This window comes from Branchiostoma floridae, chromosome 19, assembly GCF_000003815.2.
Source record: "Branchiostoma floridae strain S238N-H82 chromosome 19, Bfl_VNyyK, whole genome shotgun sequence".
Lineage (NCBI taxonomy): Eukaryota > Metazoa > Chordata > Leptocardii > Amphioxiformes > Branchiostomatidae > Branchiostoma > Branchiostoma floridae.
In genome coordinates, this window is record NC_049997.1 from 13,462,062 (window position 1) to 13,483,991 (window position 21,930).

Genomic DNA, 21,930 nt, shown 5'->3' on the forward strand with positions numbered 1-21,930 from the left:
CCCCAAAATAACTCATTTTTGGAGTGATCTATGAACGAAGTGTTGATGGGAACCTGTGCTCATATGTCAAACGCACCTATGTACCAAATTTCAGGTCATTTGGTTTTAATACAAGGGCATAGGAGCCAAAAATATACATTTTTAGTCAAAAATGGCCAAAAAAAACTAAAATAACTAATTTTTGGAGTAATCTATGAAGAAAGTGTTGATGGTTTTCTGTGCTGATATGTCCAATGCACCTATGTACCAAATGTCAGGTCATTTGGTTTCTATACAAGGGCATAGGAGCAAAAAATATACATTTTTAGTCAAAAATGGCCAAAAACCCTAAAATAACTCATTTTTGGAGTAAACAATGGATAAGGCGTTGATGGGGTTCTGTGGTCATATGTCAAACGCACCTATGTACCAAATTTCAGGTCATTTGGTTTTAATACAAGGGCATAGGAGCCAAAAATATACATTTTTAGTCAAAAATGGCCAAAAAAACTAAAATAACTAATTTTTGGAGTGATCTATGAAGAAAGTGTTGATGGTTTTCTGTGCTGATATGTCCAATGCACCTCTGTACCAAATTTCAGGTCATTAGCTTGTAATACCTGGGCACAGGGGCCCAAAATATATATATTTTGTCTAAAAATGACCAAAAACCCTAAATATCATAATTTCTAAGGCCTCTATCAAAAATGTGAAAAAAATGTCTGGGGGTATTTGCTATCCCTACCTCCATGCCAAATTTCAGCTCATTTGGCCCAAAAATGAAAAAGTAGAATCCATTTGAAGATTTGACAGGAGAAGAAGAGACCAAGGAAAAACACAATATATTGCAATCCCATACTATGTATGGATTGCAATATAATTAATGACTGAAGATGAAGTGTTCTTCTAAAACTGTCAGTTGTGAAAGTTGTAAGAAATTCTAATGATCTCATACGGCAGTACAGTATTTACTTTCATCCTTTTGAATGGCATAAAATTGAATCCGCCATTTCCTACCTGGCCGACGGAACTCTACTCTATTCTACTCTATGCACGGAAGATCTTACCTTCTCCCCTCCTCCTTCTGAACTTTGACCTTTCTTGAGCTCCTCCAGCTGTGAGTTCAAGGCCGTGATTTTGGCCTTGGCCTGGAGCTTCAACTTGGACACCTTAGCCTCTAATGTCTCCTTCTCCTCCTGAGGGCAACAAGTGTGGAACAGGTGAGTATAAGCCTCTTTGTGGTTCCAACTGAGCATGAACAGCAAGAATCAGGGCTTGAAATACTTTTTTCTGCATACCTGCACTGGTGCACGTAACATCGAAAATTTACCTGCACCAGACAAGTTTTACCTGCACCACTCTGAATTTAGGAAGTATGGATCATTCTAAAATAGTTCAGGAACCATTGCTATTTTTTTCTTTTATACCCTATAGGTGGTAACAGTCAATGCAGCTAATGACAATCTACATACATCTACATTATAGGACATTTATGTATAAAACCCAGTACATGGACCAGTGCAGGTTAGGTGCAGGTAGACATCACAAATACCTGCACAGCTACAATTATACCTGCTCTAACCTGCATGTGCAGGTGGTACTTCAAGCCCTGTAACTAGAATTAACAGTCAGGATTAACCTTGAACTTCGTCTGATTGGTCCTGATCTCCTGATCCTTCTCCCGGATCATGGCCTTCAGCTGTTCCACGAGTCGGCGCTGATCCTCAAACTGGTCCGCCATGTCGGAGGCGGACATGAAACTGGCGTCTGCTGCGGACATGAAGCTGGCATCACCCGCGGCACTGGAGTCTGGGGAGGTCAAAGGTGACTGGGCTGTCTGACCACCCTGAAATAAATACGTACATTGTTAATGTTAGATTGTGATCTGACTGGATCGCCATTCTGCCAGTAGAGTCTCTGTCAACAGAGATTGCCATCAGGGTGCTAGGTGGTCATAAATCCTGAGTTTCTTTTTCTAACGTAGCATGAATCAAAGTTGAAAAGTCCTGACTGTGTTAGTCTCATGTATGTACATGTACAGAAAAATTTAGAGACTCAGGCTACAATTGGGCCTGGGGTCTCAACCGGTATTGCCAATTATACTGGCAGAGGTGCTGGTTACAATCTCTAAAATGTCTACGGCTGCCATGCGATTGATTGACTAATTGATTGATTGATTGAAGACTGTGTGATACTTACCTCACTCCCCTCCTCTACCGTTGCCACCTCGTCCAACTTGTCTGTCACGGTCTGCGCGAGGTTGGACAGTCTGGACCACATGGTTCAGTCCGACCTGCACCTGCAGGAAACTCACAGTGGCTCCACCCCTGAGGCATGGCCAAAAAATAGCTTGCATTAGAGTATTAAGAGAAGAAAAAGTCCTGACAGTTTTTTGGACATTTCCAACAAGTTAATATGAATTTATTTTGATGATTTGGCCATTTCCAACAAGTTAAATGTATTATGCATTGATTTCTACTAGCCTCCATAGCAGCCTCTCTGATGCCTTCTTTTGGCTCATAATGCACTTTTGTTGGCCATTTCTTTTTGGACTGGGTTGCTGATTGCCAGTTACTGATTACTATGAGTATGAGGCCAAGTACCCAGTACAAAAAGAAATGTCCAGCAAAAGTGTATTACGAGCCAGAAAAAGGCCCCAGAGAGCCTGCTATGAAGGCTAGATATCTACTAGTCTAGCCACAATCTGTAACAATTTCAAGCCCATAAGACAAGGCTGTGAGATATGAAAATTATGATATAGGGGAGGTAAAACTAGTAAAAGAGTTATTGAATTTTACAAATTTGCAACATGTAAAATGCCTTGCTGAATGCTTCCGAACAAAGTCCCAATTATTACTAACAAGCCGCATACCACATGCATCAAATGTCATAATTGTGAGGTTCGCAGACTAACATTACAACAAAAATTATGGGTATAGGCTAAATTTTCACAATAGCTGTCTTTAAGTTTAACACAGGTAGGACAAGTCATAGGACTGGTTTGGACCTGCCATGAATATATCAAGGAAGACATTGTCTGATTTTGCCAACATTCTCAGAGCACATATATGTGCAAAGTACCACAGGACAAGCATCAGAGGTTTTAACTCGTTTCAACACTACGAAGCACCATGTAGAGAAAAAAACCTTGAGCCTACGTCTTGCGGAGTAATAGACATTAAACAAGGACGATAACAACATTAAATGTAAAGTATGACAACATCACCATGCTCAGTATGTGGCAAAAAATCAATGAACAAACACAACAACCTTCAATGTGTATGCTTTATGAGCATAAACACAACTGTGTAACACAAACAAATAAAATGCATTATTTGTGTTTTGAAGAGCTCTTCGTTATTAATCATAACGTTTAGTGACATGAATCTTGATCAAAATGAAGCCTGCTTTACGTTGTTTGATAATCTTGCTTGTTCAGAAGAAGAACTAAATGAGCACCTTGCACCTTACACAGAGTTTAAGTGAGACCAAAACAACAGACAACTTTGCCCCCCTCCCCACACAAACAACAAGCGTAATCAAATCTAATTTGCTCAAGTCCATTGTTCGTATCGTTGTCACAATTTTTTCTGCATTCTATATAAAAGAAATTGCTATGTACATACATGAGAATTTTAAAGTAATAACAACTCGTGACACATTTTATCGATTTTTGAAGATCAGTTCTTTGCAAGAAAAAAACGTGTGAAAAATATATCCTGGTGCCGACGTGGAAGCGATTGGAAATATTTCAGAACAAACCTTGCGATTTCTTTCGCCTGCTTCGCCTATAAAGGCTGAATATTACAAGAAGATATTGTCTTACCTCTTAGTCTTCTTCGATGTCTGATTTTAGTCCTGATTTGCGCTCAGAAGAGGAAATAATCAGTGTTTAATCCAAGTTTTTCGGAGATTTTCTACAGAAACCGCCGCCATCTTGTAATCAGCTGGCCTAGCTTGACCCCTGGTCACGTGACAAAATATTACGTCATTTTGCGCAAATTACACGTGGATGGGATGGTCAGCCTTGACCAGAAATTAGGACGGTTGTTTTTGAAAAGAATGCAAAAGTTCGCTTCAGCTAACCTTTGAAATAGAAAAAAAAATGGACATGGCTTTATGAAGGGGTAAGTTTTTTTTTCCTTTTCTTAACTTTTTACTTGAAAGTTTCCAAAGTTTTTCGCAAACCACACGCTTTATAGAAAAGACAAATGGAAAAGTTCGTTTTAGCTCGTCTATAAAAAATAAAAGTGCAAAAGTGCTGACTATATTTCAAAGAAACGAATTCCATGAGTTTAATTGAGGTCACAAATGTTTTAATTCCTCCATAAAAAGAAAGTGTGTGCCAAAAGTTAACTTTACATCCAAGTCTGGGCTAAGGATTTGTTTGTTTGTTTGTTTGTTTGTTTGTTTGAACCCTTTACAACAAAAATTCTATTTGCAAGAGATGTATGGAGAAGAAGAAATGGTTTATGATCTATACAATGTATCTTTATTCGTCTTCATGGAAATAACATCAACTTAAACTTCATGTGTTCATCTGTGCACGATTTTTTTATGTCTTCAAATGCTGATAACGTTAACGTTAAATAAACAAAGATTAAAACAGAACTTTTACAAACTCTAATTGACTAATTGTCTCTCTGAATTCAATGGTTAACGTGTTAATACGTTAACGTTATGTATTTTAGATTTCTAGTCTTTCTGTCTGAAAAATATGGTGCAAGGGGTTATAGGGGAATACAGAGAGATATTAGAAACATCCTTGCATGAAGCTTTCTAGTATATTCGAACTCCTTCAAGAAAGTATCAAGTTTCACATCAAATGAGACGGAGCCACGTTTCACCCAGAATGCACCGCGACACGACAGGCAGGATGGCAGCGGGACAGGCAAACTTTCTCCTGGCACTTTTACTTTCTCTTGCGTCTTCGGCCATTTCTCAAGACGACTTCTACTCCTTCACGGCTAAGGACATCAAGGGGAAGACGGTCCTACTAGATAAGTATCGGGGAAAGGTGAGTTTGGGGGAGAAAAGACCTGGAGTATACGGTGGACGTGTCGAGCTTCCTGGTTTAGCTATGGGGGCAATCCACTAATGATGAAGTCTGGGGTCCAGTGTTTGGGAACAATCCGTTAATGCTGTGCTTGGGGTCTGGTGTTAGGGGTGATCCACTGATGTTGTTGTTAGTGGGTCTAGTTGAGGCGAACCATTAATGGTAGCTTTATATAGTGAAGGTGTCTAGTTGGGGGTGATCCACTAATGCAGTCAAGTGGGTTGCTCTAGTTTTGGGGGTGATCCTCTGATGAAAGTCAAGAGGTCTAGTTTAAAGATATCCATTTTAATTTTTATGTAGTGATGTAGTGAAGCTAAAGGGATCTAGATTGGGGGCGATTCACTGATAGTTTGGGCCAGACAATCCACCAATGATGTAGTGAAGGTATGAAGATCCACTCAAGGTGTAGTGAAGGGGTCTTACTCTGGGACAATACACTAATGATGTAGTGAGGGGGTGTCCCTCCCGGACCATCTAGCATGCTGCCTAGAACCATTATAATCATAATTTCTGGGGACATTCTTGCTTCAGGAAGAAAGTAACACCCTTATTCTTAACACCATGTAAATGGTAGGAGCTTTTCAGTGTTACTCGTAAGGATGTACCTCTATTTTATACAAAAGTACATATCTGATATTGTCACAGTATGTGTAATCATATTTAACCTTTGCAAAATAGACAATAATCTAGGTAGTGAGCTAGTAACATAAAGTTCCGACAAACAAAAACATGTAACGCTAGTTCACCTTTATCCGCGGGGTAACCTATATCCGTTGTCATTCAAAATAGGGAATTTGGGCACATCAAGCTGACGGGTAGTACTGCAATATACTGAAAATATTGCAATTTGAAACCAACGTCCGTTGATGTGATATCCCCAAATACCCTGTTTTTAAAAGCAACGGATATAGGCTACTCAACGGATAAAGGTGAACTAGCGTTAATAAAAAAAATGTAATACAGACAGTATACAACATAACCACCATCACATTGTCTTCTCAAACAGTGTTTTATTTCGGGTATGCAGAAAAAGTGTTTTGTTACCCTAAATGATAGGGTTGCAATGGTAGTAAAGGGGTGAAGTCTGCCATCTCTGATTGCTATGTACCTCTGTTGTTTCAGGTCTCCTTAGTCGTCAACGTTGCCAGCGAATGCGGATACACAGATGGTCACTACAGGGAGTTAGTCCGCCTCCAAGACCACCTAGCACCCACCAAACATTTCAACGTGTTGGCCTTCCCATGTAACCAGTTCGGAGGACAGGAACCTATGGGGAACTCAGCGATCGCCCAGTTTGCCAAGTCCATGTATAAAGCCAACTTCCCCATGTTTTCCAAAATTGATGTTGTAGGAAGAGAAGCTCATCCGGCATACAAATACTTGGCAGGTGAGCATGAAAATAAATCTTTATTATAACATTGTAAACGTCATCGGCGGCACCTGTACGTGTAGATAGCATGTAAGTGACTTTGGGTGGGTACCGGTGTATGGTGTACCAGTACAATACTGTTTTTCCTTGTTGGACCAGTCCAGAAGAAAACGGGCCTGAAAAAAATCAGACCAGATTTTGGACTGATTAGAAAAGGAACAGACTATGCCTGCAGAAGTTCACACATTTTGGGGCTTTCTGGTCCAGGAAAATAACTCAATAACAGCAAAGTAAAGAAAAGTTGATAGTCTTTTTGCCAAGTTTCTAAAGACAAACTTGGTAAAAAGCAGTTAGAGGCAGTTAGTGTTGTTTACTTGAAGACGTTATTTTAAAATGCCATGGCGCAAGTGGAAGTCACTACATGTACACAAAATCTTTAATAGCGAAATAAACCATTGTTTGGTGTATTGCCCATTCACAAGTTTTCACAGATAGTTAGGTCCAGGTTCGATCCTCTGGACCTGGACCATACCTGTACCTGAATTTTCTGTACCGTTATCCATCCCTATAAATGATTAAGAAAAGTCGTTCTTAACTCTTCTAACAGAATCAACGCAAGCCCCTCCGACCTGGAACTTCTGGAAGTACTTGGTGGATCCGAATGGAAAAGTCATCACCGCTTGGCCGCCACACAACGCCGTCGTGGATATCTGGTCAAAGGTAGAGAGCGCCGTGAACCGTGCCAGATGGGACAAAGGGCAACGATCTACTGAACTTTAACCCTGTTCCCTCTAGGGGTCATCGGTGCAATGTATTTTGATAAGATATTATGGCATCAGTCAGCTGTGAAATGGTTGACTATACCGGGCAAAAGTTACATCTTGGTATTTAAAGTAAGCAGAAATAATTGTTCAAATCAAACATTTTCTGTGATGTATGACAATCAACTTTTAACATTGTTTTTTCTTAGTTGTCAACTATTTTAAGATTATGCTCAATTGCAAGGCTTGGAGGAAAGCTTGAGTCTTACTTTATTCACATCTACATCTATCTACATCTACACATTACTAGACAAAAACCTGCATAGGGCATGACGTCTAGGGACAAACTCAGAGGTCTAACCCTAGTGTGGCCAATGGTGGTGCAAACAAACAACAAAAAAGTGGTGCATGGAACAAACAAAAAATAACAAATAAACAAACCTTGTAATACTGTACATTGCCACTAAATACAAGCTCCTATCATTACAGCTGAGCAGAGCTGGGGTAGCCATAGTGCTTGGCTACCCCAGCTTTGAAGTTATCTGTTGTCTTATCTTCTATCACTCTCTGAAAGATTTTTTTACTATTACTCCACAGTGCAGTTACTGTACATCTTTTTACAATATGTTGCCTTTGAATTTATGTAATATTTTTGTACATGACAACATGTGCACAAGAATCAGAAAATTTCAAGATCAAATTAGAAAAAATCTAGACATTGTAGATTCCATATGCATGTAGGTACAATTTGGTTACTAGTATCTATTTACAACTGCTTTTTTACCTGTAAATGTACTCACACTCACTATCTGGTTTGTCATCTGTTGTTAGTAGACATGCTTATGTGTAGTTGTGGAGGCTTGATGGCAGCCCACCAGCAGTCTCTGTCTTTAAAAACCAATTGACAAAAGTCAGAAGCCATATTTGTATTAAAACATGCTTTATAGAGTGCTCTCCAGGCAGAGTTTATTGGTATGCCCTTCTCTTTCCTATAGCCCCATTATGGAACCAATGGAAAGAAAACGACATATGATGACATGGAGGTCACAGTCTTCCCTACCAAACTCTACTTATTATCAAATGTTAGGTTAAATGCCAGCTTAAATGCTATGCAAATTGCTTAGTTGCTTCAAGATTACGTGTATGTTACTTTACGTTCTTTGCCAATAGTATACCTTTGTATGTATCTTGCCAAAAACTGTTAGAATTTGGAGCATGTTAACTTTGTTTTAATATTTTATCAATGAAGCTGTTGCATAATATGTAGTAAGCATGCAGTAAGCCAGATGCCAATGCCAGTGAAAATTACTTATAATTTTATTTATCATGTCAGAGATGCCATATTAATCATGACTTTGACAATCATGGATTAAAAGCCATGTGGACAAATGCTGTCTTTAAAAGACCTTTATTACCTCCAGTTATTAGGGTTGCCTCCAATGGAGGTTCTGTATCTGTCTCTGTGTGTTTACATTATAACCTTAACTCAAGATCCTTCTGACATACATGGGCAGGGAGTTTGAATTTTGGCATATTGATATTGACATCCCAATGACATAACGTCATAAGGCAGTTTTGACCACCGTAGCAGTATTTTCCGGTAATCCAAATTGTAGACCAACACACCCATCTTGAAGGTAATGTAGAACTGCCCATCATGTCAGTCATTGTTTGTCTAATAGTAGACTGTTGTACAAGGTCCCACTAGCACAGCCTTCTCTTCTTACAGCTAAAAATGGTGCTATGAGCATTTGTCCCATTTCCAACTGCAACTAGGAAGACGGGCATAATAACGTTACTTGTTAAAGGTGTAGACCTGTCCATGGTGCTGACTGCCATCCACTGTACTGTAAAGGGTAAAAGCACTTTTAGATAGCCTTCAAAAAGTAATTAATAATTACTTCTCAATGAATCTGCAAAAGGACAAACAAAGACTTTTAAAGGAGGCTACAAAAAATGAGGAAGCTGTATTATTGGGGCTGTGAAAGTAGAAAAGTAGTTATGTACCTCTCCTTGGTGCTAACTGCCATCCACTATACTAGCTGTAAAGAAGAAAAACACTTTTGGTTAGTCTGCAAAAGCCATTATAATGAATTGCTTCTCAATAGATCTGTGAAAGGACAAACAATGACTTGCTAATCATACTATGCAAAATAAAAAAAAAGTGTGTTGTTGGTGCCATGAAAGGGGGAAAGTAGTTGTGTGCCTGTCCTTGGTGCTGACTGCTTTCACTGTAGTACAGAGAAAGGGCACTTTTAGTGAAGAATCACTTTTGTCTTAAGTTGCAATAGGAAGAAGAATTAATTTAAGTTAGGCAACAAAAAGGAAAAATAAATTTCTGTTTTTGCGGGTGTGAAAGGTAGGAATACACCTGTCTAAGGTGCTGAACACCATCCACAGTACTGTAAAAGAGAAAGTGCTTTTAATTGGGCTGCAGTTCAAGAATCATCTTCTACTTGAAGCTACAGAAGCAGAAGAATATTTTTAGTCAGACTACGAAAACGAAAAACAAAGTTCTGGTATTGAAAATGTGACTTGCTGGTAACGGTAGTTCCATCTGAATGCATTCATTCATTGTCCAAAACGCCCCCTTGTGGATGAGGGTCAAAGTTCAATCCAAGATGGCCGCCGTGAAAGACATCGTAACTTTGGTGCTCGACAAAGACCACAAAACCACGGTTACCGTCCACTTGCACGGTGCCACCGTCCTGGCGTGGAAAGCACAGGGCAAGGAACTCCTCTTCGTCAGCGACAGGGCCGTCTACGACAACAAGAAGGCCATACGAGGCGGAATTCCCCTCGTTTTTCCCAACTTCGGTCCGTGGGCGCTCGGTCCACAGCATGGCTTTGCGAGGATCTCGCGGTGGAAGTTGGAACAGAAGCCGGAAAAGGACGACTCGGGAGCCATGACTGCAGTCTTCACCCTGACGGACAACAAGGACACCAGGAAGATGTGGGACCACAAGTTCAAGTTGACCTACACGCTGCACTTGACCGAGAAAACCTTCAAAACGACGCTGAAGGTTTGATAACTCACTAGTAGACACTACTCTTTAGATTAACAAGTAACAATACTTCCGGGTTAAGAAACAGCTACTAGGAACTAACCTTCTTGAAAATGCAGTTGAAATACATCATACCAATAGATCGATATGATTCACAAGTATTGGGCAACAAAACATTTCTAGGTTATGTCAGACGTTATATAGGTTCTAGGTACTCTCGTTTTGGAAATGCATAGACTGAATAAGCGAGAAATTTGCATTAATGAAAATAGGAAATCAACAAAAACTTATATTTTGTGGAATATTGAATTTTCTTTCTTTTTATCTAATTGTTACTGTTTTCCATGTTTGTTTTTTAGACATTTCCAATGGCTCTTTGTTTAACATACAGGTGGACAACACAGGTGCCGAAACTTTCACTTTCACCACCCTGTTACACACCTACTTCAGGACGGACGACATTACCAAGGCAACGGTTTCTGGACTGAAGGGACTGGAGTATGAGGACAAGGTGAGCTGATTGGGGGAAGAACCAGTTACAGTCAAACCTGTCTATAGTAGTCACTCAAGGGACTGGAGAAATATGGCCACTATAGACAGGTCAGGCCACTATAGAGAAAATGTTGATCAATTGACCATGAGCAAGCTACACATGATTTCAGTTCCCACTAATCTTTCTCACCAAGTAACATTGTCTTGATTGGTAAATTCACCGACAAAGACTTGCACTTTAATGCTCATGGCATGCATACCTTCTGCTTCCGCCAAAATGACCCTGTCAGGAACTTCAAATCCTCGCAAACTACAATTTCAAACCCAGTGCAGGGTGACATAAGGCTGCAGTGTGGTTGCAATAGGCAGTGTTTCTGTATCAACGGGACCGGAAATCGTGTGGCCGTGGCCGCGTTGGACAGGTTGCTGCTAAGCCTATTTCTTAATCATTATGAATCCAAAGGACCGACAAAAAGTGGCCACTATGGCCAGGTGGCTGCTATGCAAAGGTGGCCGCTAATACAGGTTTGACTGTATCTCCATTCATTCACATACCAGGTCACAGGTGACTGTTACCTTTTAAAGATGTCAACCCAGAGAACAGACTGTAAGATTTGATCCACTCACACCTGAAAGGACCCATATTAAATGGCACTATACTACTGGCAATAGTATAAAAGTAGTAGATTCATCATTAAGATCAATTCTCTTCAATGTAGGTACGCGGAGACGGCAAGTTCACAGAAGACCGTGAGCTCGTGACAGTGGCGGAAGAAGTTGACCGAACTTACGCCAGCACACCCAACAGTCACATCATTACAGGTTAGTGCTTTAAATTCATTTATTTTTGCAGTAGGAGGGGAAAGATTGTTTTCGCAGTGTCTGAAGTCTGTAATAGAATCAACTCTATGGCACAATATATATATTGAAGCACCGTGATTTTGAATTGCAATATTGTTCTGTAGCCTGATTAAATCTTGCTTATAGCAGCCCGCCAAACATCCGCCGGCCTCCGCGGGGAGGGGCCAGTTACAGCCCTGGACAGCGGATTTTGTGTTACACAGACTAATTGTTCTGTATATGTTTTTATACTTGTCAGCCTCTGTCATTGCATTGTTATCTTTTGTGTATGTGCTATTTTTTACTGTCAGAATCTAGGAAGAATAGAGTACATCATTCTAGTCTAATGGGTTTTGAACAAATTAAACACCAATCATTGTGAAAGGCACTTGTTACGACTTTCATCACTTCACTTCAGGTTAAAATGTTTCTACTGTTATTTCTATTGAATGTTACGTGTGTGTGTATAGGAGTTATTGGTGGAGGCAAAGTCCATATGGAGAAGACCAACCTTCCCGACACCGTGGTCTGGAACCCGTGGGTCGACAAGGCCAAGGCCATGGGGGACTTCGGAGATGACGAGTATCCCAGCATGCTTTGCGTGGAGGCGGGTCACGTGGCCACGCCCCTGTCGCTTGGTGCTGGTCAGTCCTTCACCGGCAGCCAGACTCTGACCTTGATGGACGAATAGGGGTCAGCGTTACGCTGTCTTTTGTAAGATGTCCGTTTGATGGAAAGCTCCGCCCACCATTCATAGCTATCAATTTTCATTATTGTGACCAATCACAATGACACTTGCAAATTTTGCCCACCATAAGTAGCTGTCAATCATCATTGTAATGACCAATCACAGTAACAGTTGGAAATTTGCCCACATTGAAGTAGCTGTCAATAATCGTTGTTGTGACCAATCACAACAGCATTTGGCAACTTTGGCCACCATTTGTAGCTGTCAATCATGACTGTCGTAACCAATCATGGTAGCCTTTGGAAACCCCGCCCACCATTTGTTGTGATACATGTAGATCATCATTGTTGTAACAAGTCAGCATTTGGAAAGTTTACCATTAGAAATAACATGTCACAGTAGCTGTATCAAAACAATACATGTATGTACATGTATGAGAGAATTGAAGCAAGCAGAGGACTACAACTGGTTTTAAAAAGATAAGATGGTTCACTGACTAATAAAACTTTAGAGGTAATAATGGATAGACTGCACCTTCTTTTCTGTCCTGGCTGAATAGGCCCTTGTTATATTTCAGCCATACCATAGGTATGGTGAAATATATTATATTCGTAATGTTTCTTTCTTTCTCCTGTCAAATCTTCAAATCGAATCAACTCCGCCGTTTTTAAACCGATTGACTTGAAATTTGGCACAAAGGTAGAATAGGCTAATACCCTCAGGTGTTTTTTTTCATTTTTTTATATCTGCCTTTAAAATGATTTTATTGAGGTTTTTGTCAATTTTTATGTATATTTTGGGCTCCTGTACCCTGGTATTACAGCCGAATGACATGAAATTTGGTACAGAGGTGCCCTGATCATATGCCCACCCAGATTTAATAACAGTTTTGGCATACGGTACAACAAAATGCTTAATTTTGCGATTTTTGGCCATTTTTTGACAAAAAAAGCACATTTTTGCCTCCTGTACCCTCGTTTTACAACCGAATGACCTGAAATTTGGTATAAAAGTGCCCTTCAATTATGTGCACATGAATTCAATAACAGTTTTTCCATACAGTACAACATAATGCTTAATATTGCGATTTTATGGCCATTTTTTTACAAAAATAGGACATTTTTGGCTCCTGTTCCCTCGTTTTACAACCAAATGATCCGAAATTTGGTAAAGGGGTGCTCTAGATATCTATCCAAATGACCCATGTATAATTTTTGGCATGGAACACTTTAAAATGATATATTTGGGAATTTTTGGGGTCATTTTCCAATGGCCAAAGGGGTCAACGACCTCAAGGCCTATTGTTGCATGAGGGAGATGGCTGAAATATGCTGTATTTGCTTTCAAGCAAATGTCGGCCTTTCTAGTTTGGTTTAAATTTTGGAAATTAAGACAATATGCAAAAAATACTGAGGAAAACTATCTGAGTGCCTTTGTAGACTTTCAGCAATAGGAACTCACTATGATGATTTTAACAACCATATCATGAAATATGAAGTATGAAATGTCTGTCTCTAGTTATGGTGGGTTCATCTTACAAAAGTCAGCGTAACGGTGATGTAGCTTTGGTATAAAACAGTGACCAACCAATAAATCTAAGAGGGAGGGGATGCATCGTATTTCAAATTGATACCAATATATTACATAATACAAAATGTAGCACAAAGGAAATGAAAGCTAATATTTGTAGTGTGCAATGTATTTTTCTAAGCCCCTATTGCTAATAATAGTTAGTTCCACAAGATGGCACAGAGAGAGAGAGAGAAAAAGATAGAATTATTTTGTAGATGTCCATCCATATCATGTCACACTCAAGTACAAGTACTACTGTATGATTGTAACTGATGTTGTGCAATAGTATTGAATGGCAGCAAGGGACCATTAAGTAATAATGCCTTTCTTTTCATTTGTTAAGCACTTGTAATCGGTCAGCAAGAGTTTGTCTTGGTTAAAATTCCATTAACATTCCACAGATTCCCCACAAAATTGTTAGTGTATTAGAAAATGATATGAAGTAGGCTACATATGGTATCATTGTTGTAGATATACAGAACATTACACAACATTCGACTTCAAGTACTGCATAATGTAGTTTTTATTCCAATGGACAATATACATTGGTCTCCAGGTGTAGTCCACAGTATTTTATTATTAACAAGAAAGCAGATAAAGTCATTATCAAAGTTGTCACTAATTTAACCGATGGACACAAGTTTATGTGCATGAAACAGCATGTGGTACATGTATATTCCTGTGAGATCAGTGCTGGAAAAATCATGACAAGTACTGTAAATGTTGTAGTTTTTTAGAAATATAACTGGTGTATTGTTGATTCCATAATGTAAACCATTGCAAATTGCACTCTAAAGCAACATTGATGTATATGAACAGGTTGAGACTACAGTATGGTAGAATCTCTTATTCTATCACTAGAGATCCCATCGAAGATCTCTGTTTATAGATTACAAGATATTCCATAGAGAGGCAGAGGTTGTCAATGTTCATTCCTGTCACTTTAAATCAATGATTAACTTGAAATTTGTAACTCACTTTAATCAGGTACGGAATGCATATAATAAGAAGACTGAACTTGACCAACATGTAGCCAAAACTTCAAATAAATACGGAGTTAACCAAAACTAATCTTAAGTTTAAGTGCACAAAATGACTCAAAATTTGGCACAGACTTTGAATTAAAATGCACATAACGACTTCAAGTTGTGCATCTTTGAGTTTTTCACTGCTTCCTACTCTTTCTACTTTTTCCTTCGTGTCTGATTCTTCTTACCTTTTGTTATTGGAAGATGATGCGGTATGCAGTAAATCATAAGCTGCAAAAATTATGGTGCCTTTCCAAGGGATACTAGACCAAGTCACCTGTTCTATCTGCATAACATCACATCACAGAACTGTCAGAAGTGGTGGATTGCTCACAAGACTGGAGTTTTACATTCAAAACTTTTGTTATTGTAAATTACTGTTCAATTTTTACTTCAAAATGAACATTCAACTTCATTGCCTGGCAGTAAGCAGTAAGGCCAAGCTGTGCATCAATTTTAATATTTTTCTGAAAAAAAATTGCGGCAATAACGTTACTGTTGTATATATGCCTCGGCTAGGATCAACACTTTTGGCATAGCATGACGATTTTCATGTAGTTATGTGACGCCAGTAGATTGAAAAATCGTGGTCATCCAATCCCATTCAAGTTGAATATTATGAAAGGTTTGGAAGATTGGAAGTTGATTTTTTCCGTAGTCCGGAGTGTCGCCTGAAGGGTCACTGAAGGGTCTCTGAACAGAGAGAAAGAGGGCGGATGGGTGGGTGGTGTTTTCACGGACGTAAGTTAACCTCCTCGCATCTCTTGCACAACACATCTCCCGGCAATGGCCGGCCTATGATTCACACGCCCGCTGCCCGCGCCGGGGAAGAACCTCCCATTGTGGATGTTGAGCGGGCCACCATCAAGTCAGTCCCGCACGAATCTCTCTCCTCGTCTAACGCTCTCCATCCACCTCCTTCGACCTCTCCGGCGTAGATTCAACAGATAGAAAATACATGCTCTGAAGCGTATAAAAAGGTTGTATGGACAGGTGAGGATGTACAGGTGGTTAATGAGAGCACGTGGACGACTCCAGACCAGGTGTCACCTCTTAACGATGCGAAACCCGGTCAGAGGCGTCCACGTGTCTCACTTACAATAGGCTTGACGTTTTTCGGTTATGAACGGTAATTAAGCACCTAAAAAGGCTGAGAGTGAGCTAATATTTGTATGAGCGTTAAGATTCATTCATGAGTAGAAATAAGTCAAAGACATGCGGTTTTCGACACAATTTCTTCCCACACACTGATGATGAAGGGTAAAAGCTCAAAGCTCGGAGACGATAAGAGGAGGTCACAACAAGACCGGTAAAATTTGAGTCCAATTGTCATGACAGATATCTTTGTAATGAACGATATAAGATTTGAATGGTTACAAAAACTTGCAAAAGACAAAGTACATTCTTAAAGAAGGAAATTTGTAAATTTAAAGTTACTATTCATTGGAAGATTCGGTCGTAGGATGGTAACGTTAGCATTCACAGTGGAAAGGCCCCGGCTATACGAGAGGAACATTTTCTCAGTAGACAGCTGTCGCACCTACAAAGCTGGTGCCATACGCCCGGGGCGGTCATACCGGCTGTACAGTAGTACAAACATTTATTCTTTATATCTCATTTCCGCATTCCGCACAAGACTATTTCATATTCTTGTACATGTTCTGCATGTATGGGCTGCCAAATAAAACTTCTACGACGTTTTGTTACGTAGAAGATGTAGAAGCGATGGCGGTGTGATTGTTAGCATTGTGATAGATCCCAGTAGGTCCGGCTTCGATTCCCGGCCAATTCTTTTTCGTATGTTATCTTTTCAAACACAATTGTTACAAATGCAAAGATTTGACAGTTGCTCAGTTAAAGGGTTGGTGGAATGAGTGGTCCAGATCAGACGTGTAAAAAGTCGGACCACTTCGAGACGGGACAGGACCGTGTATTCCGCTGTCCGGACTGTACCTCCCTCTCCACCAACCCTCAGTACTACAATCGACAAGTGGAAAGACCGGTTTTCTACACAACTGAGGATAGATTCCCACGCAGTTTGACCTGTATTCCTTTGGTACTGTTTCTTGTTGTTAGGCCACAGCAGGCAAATTTTATGGATGACGTCCTCGCGCTCATTAAGTTTGATTTTAGAAAGCCTTGTTGGCTGTGATGTCATGTTTTGTCTCGTCACATATGGTGTCTGTTTTGAAAAATGTAGCCATCTTGTTTTTCACCCTATCTCACTATTGTTGCAGTCTGAAGAGGATGTCGTCCATAAAATTTACTTGCTGTGGCCTTATAAGATTGCTGAAATGCCGTATATGCTCTGATTGTTATCTAAACACGTAACACGTATTGCTCTGTGCTGATATCTTCTAAACATGTTTTCCACTGTATGGTCCACTCGGAGAGGCTCAAATTTAGTACCAATGTTTATTCCATAGGGAATTTTTCTTGACATCGACCTACTTTATAATCTACATGGACAAATGGGGTCTCAAATCCCTGAATGGTGCCTTTTAAGCTTTGGCCTGAGGCAACAACTCAAGAAGTGGAAAGACGGGTTTGCTACTGTGACATTTGCCGCATAGAGGTCACTGCACAGGTTGCGTTTTCCGGATCGACTCTGTTAGACGTGTCTTTCTTTGGTTCTCTCTGCTTCCTGTTGTTTAGGAGGTTGAAATCGTCCGCCTTCTATGTTGTAAACTTCAATAACGGCAAGATTAAAGATTGCTGATGTTATATCCACAAGGTGCCACGATGTTCCGGCTGTTGACTTCTTTTGTTAGGCTGTTTTCCTTGGAGCACCACGACAGGGCGGCATTCTACACCTCACCGGTAAGTTTTACGAGGTCAACTCACATCTATTCTGAACGTTTATAACGTGTGGCACAAAAACAAGATTAAGGACGTCAAAGTTTCCTCTATGAAAAATCGAGGTTTTATTGTTAGGTGTTAGTTTGTGTCTCTGTTTACATATGTGTTTCGGAATATTTGTGGTCAGCATTACTTAATAAACTCTGAATGGATTGCGATGGTATTGGGTATATGGGTATTGCAGTAGAACTTTTTTAAATTGTCTTTGACACGCTATGGTCTTGATTTTTTGGTGGCGGATAGTTTTTGATGCAACGCGGAAGTGGTATACCACTTCCGCGTTACTTATCTCAAAGGTCCCAGAAAGACCCCAGGATACAAAATGTAGGCTCATTTCCTGTTCCTCAATTTTTCTGTATGCCTGTTTCCTTATGGAAGACAGTGGGGGAAATGCATTGGACCGAACCAGACGATAAATTAACACAAATGAATAATCAACAAAATAAAATGAAAAAAAAAAAGAATTGATATGTTTCATCAATTGTACTGTGACGTCCTTGGTTTCATGGAGATGTGTGATATTCAATTTCTTGTTTTGTCTTTTTTTTTTGACAGGTTCTGAAGAATCAGGCGATTTTCGTCCTCTATCGAGTCCTGGCGGCCGGCGTTTGGGGCTCTTTCAATGTCTGGTCTCTACTGAACGCCCTGTTGAACCAGAATTGGCTGTGGTTTGCTAGACTCACTCACTGGACCATGATTCTTCTCACGGCTCACCTCGTCTTCAGTGCCGTCCTGGCGTGGAAACATCTTTGCGAGAAGAAACACAACAAGAAACCTGTACCACAAGACACAGCACAAGACGACAACATGAGTTCTTCTCGCGAACTTAAGACTTCTGAAGACAACGGTAGTAAATTAACGTGCTGCAACAAGACATCTTGGGTTCTTTTTAACCTGGCTAGCGCTTCTTCGTTTTGTGTCACGTCGCTGTACGTAACTCTGATCGCTACTCCACGTCATTTTGTCGGAGTCATGGAACATATTATCAACAGTGTTATAGTCGTTGTAGATATCGTAGTGAATGGAATACCGGTGAAGGTGCACCATTTTGTTTACCCCAGTTTAGTAGGAACCGCTTATGCAGTCTTCTCAATGATTTATTGGGCACTGGGTGGTCTTGGAAAAAACGGGGAAACTTTTCTCTACCCTCCGCTTAAATATGAAAAAGAACACAGGGCGAGGACTCTATGTTTCATTGCTGTGTGCCTGGTATTTGTACTGCCGTTGTTACAAGCGTTGTGTTGTGCCTTGCGCCATCTGAGGTCAAGACTTATTGTAGGATTAGCTCCAAACGTAGGAATTTTGCAATTTTCTCCAGAAAAGGAGGCTAACAACCAGTGTAGCTATATGCACGTTTAGAATAGTCAGTTATTGACACCGCTTACAATGTACCAAATAGACATGATAAGATATCAAGGGAGGGTCGGCAACACAAAAACATACTTATAGTTTCGTTGGCTGTTCTAAAATAGGAATGAACTTTATTGCTTGACAATCGCACATGGCAACAATTTCTAAACAACAATACCTGAATAACTACATGGCGGAATAATCTAATCCTACATTTAGTAAATACTATCGATAATAGTTTATGAGCATATCATAGATACGTATGGATGAGCTAGTCTTATGTTTGGAATGAAATACATGTATAAAGAAATTGACCTATGTAGGCAGATATACGATTTTTCCAGATATTTAGTAACTCTTGGTTGCTAGATAAGTTTTTAACTTGGTTTGCGCTCTCCCTAATCTAGGACATGAAGTTGAAACAAGTAATTCCTTCCTTGTCAGAAATGTTGTTGCATGTTTCTTTGAAAATGTACAGTTCGCTGTTACCACAAGCGGCACAATCTAGCTACCTTAAAATGCTTCATAGCTATAGATCCGTTAACCTAGTTCGAGAGCTAAATAGTGCTTTTCATTCCAATATTGATATCGTTAGTTTGACCCACTACGTGACAGGAATGGTCTACCTAACGTGAATAGTGTTTGGGTTTCAAAAACGTTCACTTTCTTCTTCTCGTATGAGCCCGATATTTTCACTGCACAAAATTCAGAGTCATCTGTGAGCCGTCTCCGTTAGGAACAAGAAAGCCCTTATCAATGAGGTCCTCCACAAACTCGAACTCGATGATTTTATCTTCGAGGCCTTTTGGGACTGCGCCTCGCGACAGTGCCAAGGCAGCCGCAGGTGTCAGGGAAACATCCTGCAGGTGACCAAACAGATGTTATTCTATTTTATGCCTCATCCGACCGAGTGATGTAACCTTCTTGTTGTTACTGATCTATGTACATTTGTATTAGAATTGTCACCACAAAAGCAATGTATATATTTTACATACCATCATAAAGTCTCTCGAGTTATGCCGTTGACAGACAGACTCACACACACACGAGTACACACACACACGTACTTGCAAATATACACACACACACAAACAGACGCACGCACACAGGCACGCACACACACACACACACATACACACGCACATACACACATGCGCGCGCACATACACACAGATAAACACAACGAAAACATCCATCTAAAGTTAGGGCACGTCTCAAGTTAGAGCATGATATCTTCTAAACAATTCAAATTCGGTTTTTGTGGTCAAAGAAGCTTACATTTTGATAGTACATGTATACATTTTCTGTGGCTCTACTAAACAAATTGTAATGGCTTTTCTTTACTTTAAGATAATACGCACCTCATCATCTGCCGTGATGATACTCCTAGACAAAGCTGGTGCTAAAATTTGGTCTGCCACAATCTGCATCAGAAGCACTTGGGGGAACAGCCAGAATAAAACTGAAATACATATATTGTTATGTGTAGAAAGAGTTAGAGACGGTCGCCAAAATTTCAATAGAGAAAGGTTTAGGATGATTACTTACATCGTAGACGCTTGGGAGAATGGTACATAAAGTTTTACATTGCGAGTAGAAATGAGGATGCATTCAATTATCATTTCTGCCCTTTCAGGTAGAAAATTGCCCAGACATATTGCTTACTTTCCTTCTTATCAAGAGGGGACCAACGCATGAAAACAAGGCATTGTAACGTAGCTGTACTATATTTCGTGTACTAACCAACTTTGTGTATCATTAACTTAAAAACTCAATTCTCGCGAATAACAAAGAATCACTAAGTATGATCCCTAGTCATCTTTGTCGCGAAATAAGTGATTGTACAGCGAAAGATGAGAATTAATATCTAAAACACGTAACAGTAAATGCCCTACGGATACGACACATGGCACAATTTACATGTAATTCGACACTGTAACCTGTCTGCGCTGTGGAAACCAAGACCAATAACTCCCGTTAGCTTTGAAGGAGCTTTAGTCTTTTCCATTTTCAACACACTTCCATCATGAGTGAAATAACTACATTAAGTATGATATATTGATGCATACCGGCCTTCCCAAGTATTCCCCAGAAGCCCAAATCTTCCTCCTTACGGCACAGACTGGCTAGGAACACATCATAGGTCCCAGTCGTGTTGGCCCGCACGAACATGAAGTATCTGTATATGGACGATGGGTTCGATTCGATTTAATTCAATTGAAGTTTATTTCTTTTGTCAGGACTACTTCTAATACTTCCTGCCAATAAACCTGAGGTGGACAATATTGACTTCAGTTCGACATTCATGATCACTTCCTGCCAGTTGCGATATGTAAATACTGTCGGTTGCGATGTCACGATCGGTTGAGACTCTTTCTCATTGAAATGTAGCCATTAGGCCACAGCAAGTAAATTTCATGGATGACATCCTCTGCAGACTGCAAAAATAATGAGATAGGGCGAAAAAAAACAAGATGGGTAAAAAAAAAACAAGATGGCTAAATTTTCAAAGTAGACACCATAAACGTCGTAACAAGAGTTTAAGTGACAAAACATGGTAGCACTGACAACAAATCATTCATTCCTGTATTCAAGAAGTGAACTAGTGTTGTTAAATTGACACTATTGTGGTAGACTGGTATTACCTACCAAGCTGCCAACTACACTCATGACTTCCATAGTGGTGCCACTTTTACAGCTATTCAGCTGGTTTCACTTCTATAACTACAGACATGGCTACCTCGCTAGTGTGACTTCTACAAGTGCAATCATTAGGCTAAAACACAACATACTGTCCCATTTTGGTACTTTCTTGTCATGTTGACCATCTCCAAGGAAGAAAAAAATTCTTGTTTTTTTTTCTGAAATCAGGCGAAAATTAATGAGCGCGCGGATGTCATCCATAAAATTTACTTGCTGTGGCCTTATAGG

At 39.9% G+C, this 21,930-nt stretch overlaps 5 protein-coding genes across 7 annotated transcripts in view; 3 read left to right on the plus strand and 2 right to left on the minus strand.

Annotated features, from left to right (window-relative positions):
* Positions 1–3,987, minus strand: part of LOC118406504 (golgin subfamily B member 1-like) — a 53,106-nt gene extending 49,119 nt beyond the window's left edge. The window contains exons 1-4 of the mRNA XM_035806564.1: positions 3,806–3,987; positions 2,179–2,306; positions 1,619–1,825; positions 1,047–1,175 (exon numbers count right to left, since the gene is read on the minus strand). Coding sequence (XP_035662457.1) covers positions 1,047–1,175; positions 1,619–1,825; positions 2,179–2,259 — 417 coding nt within the window. The 5' untranslated portion in view covers positions 2,260–2,306; positions 3,806–3,987. The remainder of the gene's footprint in view (positions 1–1,046; positions 1,176–1,618; positions 1,826–2,178; positions 2,307–3,805) is intronic.
* A 707-nt stretch (positions 3,988–4,694) lies between these two features.
* LOC118406955 (glutathione peroxidase 7-like) lies at positions 4,695–8,554 on the plus strand. The gene is made up of 3 exons (XM_035807354.1): positions 4,695–4,996; positions 6,158–6,422; positions 7,012–8,554. The coding sequence occupies exons 1-3, from the start codon at positions 4,805–4,807 to the stop codon at positions 7,182–7,184; spliced, it is 630 nt and encodes a 209-aa protein (XP_035663247.1). The 5' UTR covers positions 4,695–4,804; the 3' UTR covers positions 7,185–8,554.
* Positions 8,555–9,754: 1,200 nt separating this feature from the next.
* Positions 9,755–12,710, plus strand: LOC118406603 (putative glucose-6-phosphate 1-epimerase). The gene is made up of 4 exons (XM_035806765.1): positions 9,755–10,188; positions 10,562–10,681; positions 11,382–11,484; positions 11,973–12,710. Exons 1-4 carry the CDS (start codon positions 9,763–9,765, stop codon positions 12,191–12,193), a joined length of 870 nt encoding a protein of 289 aa, XP_035662658.1. The 5' UTR covers positions 9,755–9,762; the 3' UTR covers positions 12,194–12,710.
* A 4,034-nt stretch (positions 12,711–16,744) lies between these two features.
* LOC118406604 (protein rolling stone-like) lies at positions 16,745–19,428 on the plus strand. 2 transcript variants are annotated; one of them, XR_004830056.1, is made up of 3 exons: positions 16,745–16,846; positions 17,525–17,610; positions 18,205–19,428. XR_004830056.1 is itself a non-coding variant. In XM_035806766.1 (2 exons), the coding sequence occupies exons 1-2, from the start codon at positions 17,509–17,511 to the stop codon at positions 19,006–19,008; spliced, it is 906 nt and encodes a 301-aa protein (XP_035662659.1). In that variant the 5' UTR covers positions 16,888–17,508; the 3' UTR covers positions 19,009–19,428. The 2 variants fall into 2 exon arrangements, 1 of the variants encoding a protein (XP_035662659.1); XM_035806766.1 differs by lacking the exon at positions 16,745–16,846 and having other exon boundaries at positions 16,888–17,610.
* A 144-nt stretch (positions 19,429–19,572) lies between these two features.
* The window catches only part of LOC118406605, a 20,341-nt gene continuing 17,983 nt past the window's right edge, over positions 19,573–21,930 (minus strand). Inside the window, exons 3-5 of one of the 2 annotated variants that reach the window (XM_035806769.1) lie at positions 21,069–21,178; positions 20,361–20,461; positions 19,573–19,859 (exon numbers count right to left, since the gene is read on the minus strand). In XM_035806769.1, coding sequence (XP_035662662.1) covers positions 19,692–19,859; positions 20,361–20,461; positions 21,069–21,178 — 379 coding nt within the window. In that variant the 3' untranslated portion in view covers positions 19,573–19,691. The remainder of the gene's footprint in view (positions 19,860–20,360; positions 20,462–21,068; positions 21,179–21,930) is intronic. The other variant, XM_035806767.1, reaches the window with a different exon arrangement.

Bases quoted from the DNA above. Each gene is read 5' to 3' on its own strand.
- LOC118406604 (XM_035806766.1), top strand. From the start codon at position 17,509: ATGTTATATCCACAAGGTGCCACGATGTTCCGGCTGTTGACTTCTTTT. The intron at 17,611-18,204 runs GTAAGTTTTACG...TTTTTTTGACAG, and splicing joins CGGCATTCTACACCTCACCG to GTTCTGAAGAATCAGGCGAT.
- LOC118406955 (XM_035807354.1), top strand. From the start codon at position 4,805: ATGAGACGGAGCCACGTTTCACCCAGAATGCACCGCGACACGACAGGC. The intron at 4,997-6,157 runs GTGAGTTTGGGG...CTGTTGTTTCAG, and splicing joins TAGATAAGTATCGGGGAAAG to GTCTCCTTAGTCGTCAACGT. The intron at 6,423-7,011 runs GTGAGCATGAAA...CTCTTCTAACAG, and splicing joins GGCATACAAATACTTGGCAG to AATCAACGCAAGCCCCTCCG.
- LOC118406603 (XM_035806765.1), top strand. From the start codon at position 9,763: ATGAGGGTCAAAGTTCAATCCAAGATGGCCGCCGTGAAAGACATCGTA. The intron at 10,189-10,561 runs GTTTGATAACTC...TTTAACATACAG, and splicing joins CCTTCAAAACGACGCTGAAG to GTGGACAACACAGGTGCCGA. The intron at 10,682-11,381 runs GTGAGCTGATTG...TCTTCAATGTAG, and splicing joins GACTGGAGTATGAGGACAAG to GTACGCGGAGACGGCAAGTT.